General features: G+C 41.2%; 1 protein-coding gene across 2 annotated transcripts in view; it reads left to right on the forward strand.

The window, feature by feature from the left end:
* Window positions 1–8832: 8832 nt before the first annotated feature.
* ANK3 (ankyrin 3) overlaps window positions 8833–14754 on the forward strand; it is a 374580-nt gene continuing 368658 nt past the window's right edge. Inside the window, exon 1 of one of the 2 annotated variants that reach the window (XM_043476896.1) lies at window positions 8833–9499. In XM_043476896.1, the coding sequence (XP_043332831.1) occupies window positions 9386–9499 (114 nt within the window). In that variant the 5' untranslated portion in view covers window positions 8833–9385. The remainder of the gene's footprint in view (window positions 9500–14754) is intronic. The other variant, XM_043476897.1, reaches the window with a different exon arrangement.

The raw sequence follows: 14754 nt of genomic DNA on the forward strand, positions 1-14754 counted from the left end.
CAGAGGCCAGATGGCCTGCAGAGCCCCAAATACTTGTTGTCTGGTCCTTTACAAAACTGTTTGCTGATCTCTACCATAGAGATATTAAATTAAAAAAAAAATGAGTTGGATGAAATCTACCTAGATGAAGCTACATCTCACAGTATTTGTGAAAATATTTCTCCACTTCACCCTTTCTTTTAGGAGATTAATTGGAGTGAAAATGAAAATTGTTCTCAACTTTTATCTTTTTCAAAAGGGCCTCATAAGTTTTTCCCCAAACATAAAACTTGATGTCCCTGTACTAACTCTACTAACTCTTGTGATTATATCTTGGTATGGTATAATGGAAGGACAAGTAAAAAGGTGCCAAGTTGTGGACCACATAATACAAAGTTTAATTCATCTGATTTACAGTTTGCCTTTTGAATCAACATGGAAGAGGAAATGTTCCAAGACTTACCAAGTTTGTAGGACAAGAAGAAAGAGGAGGAGTCCCACATATATTTAGGAACCCTGAGGGCCAGTCTGTATTACAGTCTGCCTCAACATGATAATGCCTGTGTGTACATGTACTGTTTCTGTCTCTTGTGGTAATCATGTTGTCTCATAAACATTAGTTATTGAAAACATACTGGTAAGGAGCACATACTGTTATTTCCATTCCAGAAGGAAATAGTTATAAACTCTGTATGTAGCTCCTTCTACGGCAGTAAATCAGTTCCAGATCCAAGAAAATGTCATTTTTTTTCTTTTTTGCCATACAGAATCTCTGCATGATTGATGTAGTCCACAATATGATATAGGATTGCTACATGAGTTTTAATGTGAATATTTGACTATTTCGTATGACTTCTTCTATGGCACCTGGCATAGTGTTCAGTTGTTTTATCCTACTCACGGTCACTATAATATGACATCATGAATCAACTAATTAGATACTCCATTCTCTAAAAAACTAAGTCTTTGCCTTCTTTTGTGCACCACACTCTCTCTTATATTCAGAGTCAGCAAATGATCCCTGAGTAGGCCAATAGTTTCCCACATCTACAAATCCTATCTGCTTCTTCACACATTTGCTGTTTTAGTTGTCTCTTAAAAGAAATGTGTTGAAAGTGAACTTTCTTTCTTTGTGTCTTGGTCAAAACACACCAGCAGAGGAAGCCCACATAAGTCAATCATTGCATCCTACCTTAACTGTATTTCAGAATTACAGAGTACATAGGTCAGCAGAGAGGAGAGACTTTAGAATTCCTTTCCATCCCTACATTTATGGAACCAGGGACTCGGAAGGATAAGGGGCTTCTCTAAAGTCTTACAGTTACTTTTAGCAAAGTTGAGAGAAGAACTATTTTGCCTTTCTTGCGTGTTTGCATTCTCTTCCCTTTGGACCCCCGTAAGTATGATTCTGATATAAATATTAAATTACAAGGTTTCAGTGAAATATCACTGTTTGGCTATAAACAGTGAGACTTGATTCCATGGTATTTACTCCATGACTTGGTGGAGTAGTGGAGTAAAAAAGTCAACGTTTTTGGAATATTTATTAAACTATAAGTTAATAAAGACTGATGGAAGCCATAGTTATCCAGATAGTTTAGGAGAAAAGTAATACAGAAACATATTTTATCTTCAGTAATATATTTGAATTGAGCCTATTACCTGAGAAACTATTCACATTTATTATCAGCCATTGTGCTCACCTTCTTGGTTTAGAGGGCTAATTGGGAGGAATTGCTACCCTAATAAGGTCTTCTGGTGGCTCAGAGGGTAAAGAATCTGCCTGCAAGGTGGGAGACCCAGGTTCAGTCTCTGGGTTGGGAAGATCCCATGGAGAAGGGAATGGCTACCCACTCCAGGATTCTTGCCTGAAGAATTCTATGGACAGAGGAGCCTAGCAGGCTACCATCCATGGGGTCACAAAGAGTCTGGCATGACTGAATGACTAACACTTTCACTTTACTAGCCTAATACAGTGGAAACTCAACTCAACTGGCTTCTCACTATCTTGAGAATCTAAAATTGGAAAGAAGCAGAGGACCCCGTGCACAATTGTTCCTCATCTTGACTCTCAATCCAGTTACAGTCTTCATTTTTTCCCCTAACATTGTGACCGAGATTTTCTTCTTCATTGATTTGTTGACTGGTTTACTCCTGCCACCCCATACTCCCAAGAATGGAAGCTTTAGAGAAGGGGACCTCATCCATCTTACTCGCCATCCTATCACCAAGCATCTATGACAGTGCCTGGGCTCTAGGGGGAATTCTGCATTGTCTGCTCAAGCATGAACAGTTGGCCAGGTAGACTAAGAATATGAGGTGTTGAACTGTGAAATTGTAAATTCTGCAGATAGGAAAGAGAGTCTTTATACCTGACCTAGAATGCATTGTTCTGCATACTCGCCACTTGGTTTTGTATTACAGGTCCACACCCCTGCTTCCACAGCACCTGTATATGTGTTATAATTGTCAGTTTCCTTGTCTGTCTTTCTCATTGATGATTTGAGGGATGGGACCAAGTCCCTTTCACCTGTGTGTCCCAGATGCCAAAATGGTGACCAACAGAGCGAATGAGTCCATGAGTATGTGAATGCTGCTTTTAGCACAAGTGCCTGAGAACATCACGTGTTTTTGTCCTTTAACATTTCATGTGGAAAGCATAATGACTGACTGCTAAGTGTCTTCTGATGCTTCTTTGGAGAAATATCTGCCTGCAGGAAAATACCTACTGGCAAGTTGGGCTGTCTTTTTGTTAAGATAAGCTCTTTATGTAGACTGTCACTGTCCAATAGAAATGTAGTGGGAGCCACATATATAATTTTAAATTCCAAATAGATACATTTAAAAATCTCTTTAAAAAGTGAAATTAATTTTAGTGTATTTTATTTAACTGAACATATCCAAATATCCTCACTTCAGCATGAATCAATATATAAAATTATTATTGAGGTAATTCACATTGCTTTTTTTTCATGGTGTCTTGAAATCCAGTGTGTATTTTACATCTCAATGTGGGTGCTAAATTATCATCAGAAATACTTGATCTTTTATCTTATAAAATGAAAAGCGAAAAAGTAAATTCACATTTCCAAATTATTCCAACACTTAAATGTGTTTCAAATATCTGAACTGAGAATGTTTTTAAATAAAAATTTCTTAATTAAATAAAATTTAGAAACTCAGTTTTGCAGTCATGCTAGTACTATTTCATTGCCAATAGCTAAATAGGGCTGGTGGCTACTGTTTTGGCCAGCCCAGATTGTAAATGCTTCATTTTCATTTTTTTAAAAATTTTATTAAAGTAATCTCATCGACAGAGGAGCCTGGCGGACTGCAGTTGCAAAGAGTCAGACATGACTGAGCAACTAAACAAGAACAAAATAGTCGATTTACAGTGTCATGTTAATTTCTGCTGTACGGCACAGTGACTCAGTTATACGCATACTTTCATATTTGTTCCATTATGGTTTACCATATATATAATTCATATCATATATATGGGTTACCATGACTATAGTTCCCTGTGCTATACAATAGCACTTGTTTATCCTATAAACAAGGATAAATACATATAATTGTGTAAATTCTTCTTAAATAAACCTTTCCTAAATATCCTTCTTCACTTTCAAACATGCACCACCTTCTACCATCTCAGTTCAGTTCAGTTCAGTCACTCAGTCGTGTCCGACTCTTTGCGACCCCATGAATTGTAGCATGCCAGGCCTGCCTGTCCATCACCAACTCCCGGAGTTTGCTCAAACTCATGTCCATCAAGTCGGTGATGCCATCCAGCCATCTCATCCTCTGTCGTCCCCTTCTCCTCCTGCCCCCAATCCCTCCCAGCATCAGGGTCTTTTCCAATGAGTCAACTCTTTGCATGAGGTGGCCAAAGTACTGGAGTTTCAGCTTCAGCATCACTCCTTCCAATGAACACCCAGGACTCATCTCCCGTAGGATGGACTGGTTGGATCTCCCTGCAGTCCAAGGGACTCTCAAGAGTCTTCTCCAACACCACAGTTCAAAAGCATCAATTTTTCGGTGCTCAGCTTTCTTCATAGTCCAACTCTCGCATCCATACATGACCACTGGAAAAACCATAGTCTTGAACTAGATGGACCTTTGTTGGCAAAGTAATGTCTCTGCTTTTTAATATGCTATCTAGGTTGGTCATAACTTTCCTTCCAAGGAGTAAGCGTCTTTTAATTTCATGGCTGCAATCACCATCTGCAGTGATTTTGGAGCCCAAAAAAATAAAGTCTAACACTGTTTCCCCTGTTTCCCCATCTATTTGCCATGAAGTGATGGGACCAGATGCCATGATCTTAGTTTTCTACCACCTCAGGTCATTGGATTTTGGGGTTTCTTTGTGGATTTCTTTGTGGTCATCTGGTTCCACTTGTTCCTCCTGTAAGGACCAAGTCTGCAGAGAGGAAGCAACTTGTCCGGTACAATTGTTTGTCCAGGACTTTGGGTGCTGGCTTCTTGCTCACTCTTCCATCAGGCACTGCCAGCTCCCTCCTTTGGGTGGGACAGAGTCTGGGGGCTGTGCCTGTGGGGGTTCATTCATGTGCATCCAGGGATCCCCTTCTTTCTGCTGGCCAGAGTGTGTGTAATGAAGAGACCACAGGGGAGCCATTCCTGGCAGCCCGCCCCCCGCCCCCCATGGGAGGTGGCAGAAGCAGCTGGCAGCTTGGACCAGCTGGCTGGCTCCAGGCTGAGGTCATGCTGGTGAGTTGGACAGACAGCCTGCTCCAGGGACGGAGGGCAAACCAAGTACTAAGACGAATGAAACCAAGGCCAGCGCTCATTTATCCAAAGGTGCCGCCCACTATGAGGAGTGTGAAAAGGACCACCAATCCTTCAGTATGATTTAGTCACTGCCTTTTTTTTTTCCATGTGTCTCATCTGAAAATGAAGAATAATCTGTGACTGTGGGCTAAGCATTTCCTAGGGTGCCTTTCTGTCATTTATAACCATTGACAGGTTTAGTGCTTGTTTTCTTTCTTGTGCCCCACATTGTTCAGAACCCGCTCAAGATCTCTTGACATCATCTTTATCTAGGGTGCCAAAATTAATGCAGTGACGATGGATCCATTTTTCTTTCAGAAGGAAAAATATTTTGACTCTCTCTTATGGTGAGGCTGTTCTGCTTCTGAGAAAACTGAAGTGGGTGCAGCACGAAATAATTCTGATCCCATCAAAACATGCACTTTCCTTGTTATGAAGAGCCGGGGGCAGGGTTGGGAATGTGCAGCTTAGTTGGTGGCTGGCAGGGTTGCTCTTTTTTGTTTTTTTCCTGCTCCCATCCCCCATTCCTTATATACTACCCACCCTCTGCTTCTGCACATTACTATGTCTATTTTTTTCAAAGTGCACTTTGAAACTCTTGTAACTTCAAGATCACCAGGAGAGTATCACCTCCACAGAAATCAAATACATGATTTGTGTGTCAGCTCAGCTGAGCAATGTTGGAGACACAGTATAAATGATAACCGAGAGTAGTCAAGTTATTGGCTGAAGAATAATCAAAACTTGTCTTGGAATCCTGGCAAGGTGTTTGCCAAACTGAGGAGAAAACAGCTCCCTGGCTCGGGTAAAATGTCCAGTGTATTGATTTGCTTTTATTTTCATTGGCATATTTTAGTCACAGCATTTTGACTCCTGGATTAGAATTTATTTGGGGGTATAGCCATTATTCCAGATGCCAAACTAGAAAGTGACTTTTACTTTTTTTATACTAGTTTTACACTCTAATAATGCAAGGACAAGAAGGACTCAATGAAACATGTTACCTCTCATCAAAAATCAGGAATTATTTTGAATAAGATTATGAGGAAGGTTTAATAGGGGGAATCACTTATTGATATAATTTCTGTAATCAAAGGTAGACACCAGGGAAAGATCAGGACTCCTTGCTGTCGAGTGCCAGATTTCAAATTTCAAACCGTGCTCAGCCAACCTGCCTTCAGGAGGGAGGCTGAGGAGGTCTAAAACTTGGGGCTCTAGACAGTGTCCCTTCCATTCAGCTAGGTAACTTCACTCTGGTTTATTATTCTCAATGCCTGTCCTGTAGGGCTTACTCAAAGGAAAAATTTCTGCAGCTAATAAAAGTTTGAAAGATCAGTCTTTAACTTTGTTTTGAAAAGCTGGTGTAGGAATTCTTGTACCTGGAATTTTTATAAAGCCCAAATAGCTTTTTTTTTTTCTTCCCCCCTTGAGAGAAGTTGTTCCTTAACTTTCTGTAGCTTCAGCATTCCTCAGATGGGCCGCCCCATCCCATACAAGCCCTGTTCCTTACACTCTCATGGCCAGTGTCAGGGAGCAGGCCTGGAGAAGCTACCCGGTGGACCTCGCATTGCTGTTTGAGGCGCGGTGCTCACTTTAATGCTGTTTCTGCATCTCCTTCTTGCTGCAGAGACCCGCCCCTCTGCTGGGGACCTACTCTTACACCAGCTGCAAAGTCTTACTTGGAAGGTTTGAATGAATTTGATCACCACCCAGAAGAGAACAATCTCGTGAGACTGAAGTGGAAAAGTTTTATAAAACTTCAGGCAAAGAATTAAGTTTTTGAAAGTTCTTTTCTTGGTTGTTTCAGCTACAATAAGAGCTTGCTTTCTAGAATTATTGTTAGAACTGTGAATTAAGTTTGGGAGGAACAAATGCTAATATTTGTGGCAATCTTGGGTAAATGCCTTTGCAATAAATAAATAAATAAAAAATAAATGCACCAGGAGCTTGATATCAGGGTGTGTGCTGGGTAGGAAGAAAGGGACTAAGACTTTAGTTATATTACCTAGGACTCACAGAGCTGCCTTTCTTGGCAGTTTTGCTGTTTAAAGTTCTAGTTTAAAAATGGCAAACAGAAGCCCATATTTTCTGTAAGAAAGAGAATCTAAATGAGCTATGTCTTAGAGTTTAGTTTTGGTGGGATAACCACTAACTGCAAAATCCACTATAAAAAAAATTCATATTATGGTGGCATATAAGTTGTGACTTATTCTCAACTTCTGAACATTTTGGGAAAGCAAAGAATTATTCCAGAGAGAAATGTGTCCGGTGGCATATAAGTTGTGACTTATTCTCAACTTCTGAACATTTTGGGAAAGCAAAGAATTATTCCAGAGAGAAATGTGTCCAAAAATACCTGGACCTGTTTTCCTAATTTCCATCTTTGCTTTTGCTGATAGACAGCAATGAGACAGTAGCTTTGCCAGCCTTAGATGGCAAGTTACCTTGGTCAGGTGTGCTTATAAAAACATTTTAAAGTATCATTAGTATCTATAAAGGAAGAAAAAGAAGATTGTGGAGCCAGTGGGAAATCAGCCAGTTTTTTAGCTGGCTATCCTCTTCAGCTTGCTGAAAATAAGGATAGGAAATTTTGTGAATATTCCTCAGAAGTCCAGGATGGTTAATATCAAGAGCAAGCACACAAAAGTTTAACTTCTTATATTTTCTGCCTCACATATTACTATTACAATAAAAACATCTTCTGATAGAAAAGCACTTATTTTTATTATGAAGCTCCAAATACAGTTTATTGCTTTTGGATCTGAGTTACATTTCATCCTTTGCCTTCTTCCCCACCCCTGCTTTTTGTCAGATGATGGTTTTTTAGACAGTGGGGAACTTTTCTACAACTCTTCTTCATGTAGATAGTTTCTGTGGGAAAGCAAGCACCCAAGTGTCAGTGGGCTGTCAGAAATATAGGGCCACAGTGGTTTTCACATGGTTCGCAGTGAGGCCATCTATTTCAATCCACTTGTAGTAAAAGGTAATGGCCATGGTCCTCCTTTGCTTTCCATTGTCTGTTGCTGCCCAGGGGAAGATGTAAGGCCCCCTGCTAGGGAAGAATGAAGAAAGTTCTTGATCTCCAAATCAGAAATACAGTGAGTAGTCGTTGGCGGGAACTTACACTTTGGGTTTTTAATGAAGCAGGTGGACAGCAGCTCCAGGGACCTCCGACCAGATCCTTGCACAACACCTCTGGACTGCGTGCTTTGGCCGCCACACATTTTAACAGTCAGTCCTGCAAACTGAATCCCGGCGTGTTGCAGTTCCTGGGGTCACAAAAAGTTGGACTCAACTTGGCGACTGAACAGCAACCACCACCACCTGCAAACTCAAACGTGCTGATTTCCAAAGTCAAGGACTTTGAATATTAGAAGCATACACACTAAGTCTTTTCAGTGAAGCCTCATCTTTTCTTCCCCTGCTCATTTACTTGGGGAATTTAAGGTTTCTCACCGGGGCCTGAAATGGTTCAGGTCCAGACTGACATTTCAGCCATGTCTTGGGCACCATGTGTTTGTGTATATGAATGATTCCTGACTTATTAAATTTCTTCCAGTGCATGCATCCTAGCAGAAGATAGCCCAGCAGGCCTTGAGCCCTACTGCTGCTTCACTTCACCTCATGAATATTCAGAAGCTGCAGTCATTGAGGACTCAGGTGGCAAAAATAGTAAGGTGATTGAAGTGCATATGAACGCCGAGTCCACATTTCCTCGACTCGGAACCCCTGACTGTAGCGCAGATTTTCTGTGACCCTCGGACCTCAGGAGGGGAGAGTCCTGGGGAACCCCTCTGAATCAGGCATCTGTTCCTTACACCAACATGCTCATGGCCTGCTGTATGATGTGTTGTAATCAGCATGTTGTTTTTAAAAGACAACAGGCCCTTCTGTGAATCCTCCCCCACAAAATGCATTTAGGCTGATAGTTGAGCATAAAGGCCTCACTGTGGAGATGAGCAATGCATGCATTGTTTTCCCCATCATGCAGTCAGGATCTCTACAGCAAAATCGAGTGTCTTTTGTAAAATCTTATTTTATATATTTTGTCACCATCAGCAGTTACACTGGAGTAGGAACCGCTCCATTCTCTTATGGGTTAAATTCTGCTCTGTGCAGACCTAGTGGTGATGTATAAATTGCAGCCCTGCCTTTTTTTCGAAGGATTCTAAAATAGGTTTTCAGAATTAGTGCTGGATTTTTGCTCCTGCATGTGCGGTGACTCTTGATTTTTTCCCTTCAGAGAAGCATCCTTTGCAGCATTCCCCCTTCCGAGGAATCACTTAGACACTTCCAGCTGGTGGCAGGGGATACAGCCATAATACAGCTTCCTGTGTCCCAGCTGTCTTTTTCACTACGGTAAATGCATTACGATGGCTGCACTCGCGTGTAAAGGGTCAGGTACAGGGAGGTGTAGGATGAAGTCTGGAAACCGTCGTTGGGGTTTTTAAAGCTTTGGCTTCTCCAGCATCTTGGCATTTTGAATGTCTTCCTGCTTGGAGTTCAAGGTTTCTCTCCAGTGATTGGAATGCTGCTGGAAGCCTGATTAAAGGTGCCTGAGGATATCACCTTCTACCAGGAAGCCCTGCGTGCTTGAGAGGGTCCTTTTCAATGCATTATGGCTCATGCGGCCTCCCAATTAAAGAAAAACCGGGATTTAGAAATCAATGCTGAAGAGGAGACAGAGAAAAAAAGGAAACACCGCAAACGGTCCCGGGATCGGAAGAAAAAGGTAGCTATGTATGCCAGTGCATAGATCTTGCCTGGATCCTTTATGTTTAAATCTCCTCTTGGCATCTGTGAGAAGCTTTTGGGGCTATTTTTACATGTGCTGTAGAGTGTAAATTGGGTGTGTAAGTTGGGTGTGTAAACTGGGAACAGATGATAGAAACCCTGTGGTAGACCACGGGTGTAGGGTGGGCAAGGCAGGGGAAGATTTATCCCGTGTAGGGGGATGCAGTGCTGACGCGGAAGGTTTGCACTTTACATAGGCATGGGCATGCTTCCATGACACGGAAAGGTGTTGCAAGGGAGTTCAAAGTAGTTTCTTTCCAGCCCAGTCAAGGTTAAATGCACTGCGGTGACTTAGAATTGAGGGAGAGACCGGAGAAGCAGCCTTTGTACTTCTTACAGTTCTGTCTCACGGAAGAGGAGCTTTTGTGCTAGAACTGTGTCACACGTGTGCATTTCTCAGGCAGATCTGTGACCTTAAAGACGTAACAGTAAAGTCATTTCCTGCTTTGCTTTTTGGTTCCTTCTTTCCTTCTGACTCTCAGTTCCATGAGGTACTTCCTAGGTAGGTTGTGCAATGGAAATAAGCTGCTGGAAATAACTTTTCTTTTGTTAAATACTGCTGAAAGCACAGAGGTTTGTCTTTCTCTACTGGCTGAGAGTGATACCCTGAATGCAGGAATTCCCATGACAAGGCAGGGACTTCAGCACTGATTGCTTTAGATCCGAGCATGGGCATTGATCATCCCCTACTGATACTCTAATGCAGGGGAGCAGATAAGAGGAATATTCTGGGTCATTGGTGTTTAATTACAGCCTGAGAGTGCTAACCTTTTGGGGGCTGTGCCCTTAAATATGAATCCTAGATACCGATTTGGCGAGTGAGGCCCGAAATCACTTTTCTTCCATGACAGTTCATAAAAATGGACTATAACTCTGTGATCTGAATATGGAAGTCAGGTCATAAAGCATTTTTATGTCTCTTTGTGAGAATTCCCAAGGGAAAGATCATCTTAATTTGCTCTGAGCAGTGATGCACGTGCCTTGCAAATGGCATGCAGATTTCATCCACCACATGTACCTTCCTTCAGGAGTGATCATGAATATTTTCAGGGCCTTTGCCGTTTTCCTCCAAGAGAAGGTCTAGAGAAACCTCTTTACCTTTTGTTACTGGCAGACTTTCTGAGACTGAGTTCAGAGAGTTGCGGTGGTTCTGCCACACGACATTAAATATAGGTGTTTCCTGCTTCAGGGTTCTCGCAAAAAAACTTCTTGAACATATTTTCACAGAAGTACAGACTTAAGTTAGGAAATTCTCAGCAGGTGTATTTCAGAGCCTCACACAGCAGAGTTGTTACGAAATTGCCTTGTTTTGCTAGGTTCTGGTCTGATTTTATGAAAGTCAGGCTTGTCTGCGGTCACTATACTTTGACCTCTGTATGCACATCCCCCTCCTCCACCCACACGACATGATGAACTGGCTTCTGAGAAACACAGGGACAGGAACGTAAATTTATATGAAGATATGGTTTCATCATTAATGTCAGTGTTCTGTGTGAGAGTTGCTGGCTGAACCAGGCTTACGGCCAGCCGTGTCCTGGGGAAGTAGTGACAGGTCTGCTGCCTTGTGCCCGCTCCCCTGTTTGACTCGGAAGCAGAGCAGGGAAGGGGTGAACCAAAGGGGTTTCTGGCTCACTGAGCTGAAGCAAATGCTTCGTGGATCAAAATGCTTAGTACAACAGAGTCTGTCCAACGTAAATCTCTTAGCAACCAGAAGGGAACATGGAGAAATATCAATATCGCTATTGTCAACGTGCAGGCACATTTAAATGTTTTGTTCTCAGGGCACTCACAGAGGAGATCCAGAAAGGGGCTCATGGGTAACACTTGCATTGCTACTGCGCTTTTTAATTCATAACACAGTATAGTATATATATTCCCCATCAAAGGTGCATGTATCACCAGAGATTTAATATTGATAGCCAAATGATTGCATGGACCACTTCTATGTGCAAAGTTAAGGTTAAATGACTTTGAAGACATGCTCCATATCTCCTTCCATGACACAGTGTATGTTACACTTATTTTCTACAAAGTGAATTATTTCAACTTTGAGTTTCTTTTTTCCTACCTTTTCCTAAAATCCTAATTAAGGTTTCTGGGCTATTTTGCTCCATGTTGTAGCCCTCTGTCAATTAAAAAGCTGCTTTTAAATATTTTGCAGGCGGTACTTTTCTGGCAGTCCAGTGGTTAAGACTACACACTTTCACTGACACTTTCACTGCAGGGGGGTGTAGATTCTATCTCTGGTCAGGCAACTGGGATCCCACATGCTGTGCAGTGCAACCAAAAAAAAAGTTAACACTGCATATGCATTTGATGAAAAAAAAAATACACACACACACATATATAGTGGGTTATTATGGGACTTATTCTCATTCATATGCAGAAATATCCTCTAGGATATTTTAATTACAAAAAGGAATAGTGAGCACTCTCATAAAATCTCGAAATACAAAAGGAAATCTTAAGAGTATCTAGTTTATAAAACAAGGAATTTGATTCATGGTTCCCCTTCAATTCAGGTTTGAGCAAGCCCAAGATGAATCTTTCTTGATTATATGACACAATTATACAGGATGTGATATTACTAAGTATTATACTCAAATCATAATATGCATGTAAAATTAATATAGGATTCACATTTCAAGTTTTTTTAAACACAGTGAGTTGCACATTTGGTCTCTTTTGAATATTGATAACCATGAATAACTGATTACCACAGAACCACCTGGGAAGCCCCTATGAATAAGTAGGAAACTTCTAGGAATTTATGATTAGTTGAATTTTAGTAATGAGGTATTTTATTCTTGGCACAACAACTTTCATCTCAAGTAAAAGAAAATCTTCCTGTTTGCTAAAAGAAGAAATTCATCTAGATGGATGAACACTTACTTAATCCTTTTATCATCTGACTTTAAGAAAAAAAGTTTCAGTGAGTGTCTAGTGTAAAAGTTTCTTACCCTCACCTCCCATTGCTCTTCCCTGATCTGTTTTTCAGCTTCACTCTCCTTCTCTCCTGATGGGCTTAGGTTGGCAGCAAGTAGGAGGCATGCCAAAGGTAGACAGTGGCTTTGGGTGGGTTAGTATTGGATCCATGCCCTTACTAAGCACCTTGCAGGGAGGAACTCTGTACCTCCTGCATTCAGCAGGCTCCCTGGCCCACAGGGTTTGGTCTGGAGAGGGTCCCAGCCACCTTGAACCCACAAGAGTTAGAAATCATGAATGCTCTTCAGCCCCGTACTATCCTTGTTGCCATTGGCTTCTTGTGCCGTGTTACCCGCATGGTTTGCCCGCTCTCCACATTATATTATTAAATTATAAAATACATTTCAGTAGTGAGGAATATTAGTATCAAACCTTAATTTAGTCAATATTTTTATGTAGTTTGTATGTATTTACTACATCCTGTCCAAAAAAAAGAAAAAAAAAGAAGCTTTGAGGTGACCCATGGAAATGTATACTTAAAAAAAGGAAACTATGGAATTTCTTTCTCTCTCTCTATGAATGACAAAGGAATAATCAGTCAATTAATTCTGTGATTATTGATGTCAAACTCATACAGCTATTCCAGTGGCAGAGCAGGAATGGATGAATATTCATTGCTTTATTTTTGCATTCATGCACTCATTCAGCAAATATTTATTGAATAACTTCTGGCATTAGGCACTATATTCTGTGTTGGAGACAAAGCTAAATGAGGCAGAGTGGCAACAGTACATCACGTTGTACTGTGCTTCCCGGCACAAGGAGGGGGAAGATAAGAGCACCATTAAACACCCTACAAAGAAGGAGCCACAGCGAGACCCCCCACCACCACCAATTCAACTCGAATGGGCTCACAGAAGGTTCTTGGCATAGCTAAGCCTTGGAGGAGTCAGCGAGATAGACAAACAGAAGGACAGGAATCCCAGGCCAACAGGGGTTCAAGTATGAGAGAGATTCAGCTGTGTGAGAAATAAACAGTATTTTGGAGAAAAGGGTACATGAGGATATGGCAGAAAAAATGGCTGTAAAAGTAGTCATGGGCCAGGTTACGAAGGTCTTTGTATGCTGTCTTACGGAGCAGGACGTTAACCCCTGCTCAAAGGAGAGAGGGACCTGAATGGTTTTAGGGGTGATGATAAAGAGAGAAGGCTGAAGAGCTTTCTGGGTTGAGAACCATCCTTGAAGCATCAATGCTGCGGGCATCAGCTGGAAGAGCCTTAGGAAGCACCAGTGGTGATGATGCAGGCATGAGAGATGCTCAGGGTCTGAACCACGGCAGAGATGATGTTGATGGAGAAGGGGGTGTTGCATACAAGAGATATTTAGAGGAAGACTCAAAAGAACTTGGCAGTGGACTGTATGTAGGATGTGAGAGGGAGAGATTGGATTCTAGGGTAACTGCCAAGTTTCTGGCTTGAAGCGGAAGATGAAGAATTAAATTTCCTGGGTTCAATTCTTTTCTCCCAGGACATTTCTTGACCTCTTATAAAGTGCACCAGATAGGGTTTTAAATTACCTTTTTAAGGTGGCGGCTCATTTATTTTTCACAACAACCCTATGAGAAAGTATTTCTATTATTTCCATCTTCCAGATGAGAAAACTGAGGCATGAGCCTTCAGGCTGCTACCTTAGAGTTCCCACACTAATTAGTGATACAGCCAAGATTCCAATTTGGGCAGCCTAACTCTCTAGCTTGTGTTCTTAACTACTACACTCTACAGTGTATGTACTTAATATTTTCATAGCTACACATGAAAGTGGGCTTGATTCAGAGAATCTTCTAAGTGATAAGCTATTTTCTAAACATCTGGAACCTTGAATAATAAGTTTTATATCTCTGAGTACTCCACTATTGTAGTGAGTCTCTTTTTCTTACCGTCTGCAATAGATTTTAATGTTTTACCTTAAGAATTTCTTTCTTTTTAATTTTGAAAAATGAAGTGAAAAATTACAAATACCATAACATCAAACCCTCAAAGACATGTTTCTGTGATAACAGCACAGCAGTGTCTTAGGTGCTTGTGGTATACCAGACAATCTGCAGAGTGATTTCTATGGATTATTTCACTTTTTTTCTCACAGCTTTCCTATGAGGCAGGTATTATTTTCATCCCAATTTTTCATAGCTAAAACCAAGGCTTAATGAGACTGAATAACTTGCCTGAGGTCATAAACTTAGTAACTCGAGGGCCTACACTTAAACTTGGG

Source organism: Cervus canadensis, chromosome 8 (genome assembly GCF_019320065.1).
Source record: "Cervus canadensis isolate Bull #8, Minnesota chromosome 8, ASM1932006v1, whole genome shotgun sequence".
NCBI lineage: Eukaryota > Metazoa > Chordata > Mammalia > Artiodactyla > Cervidae > Cervus > Cervus canadensis.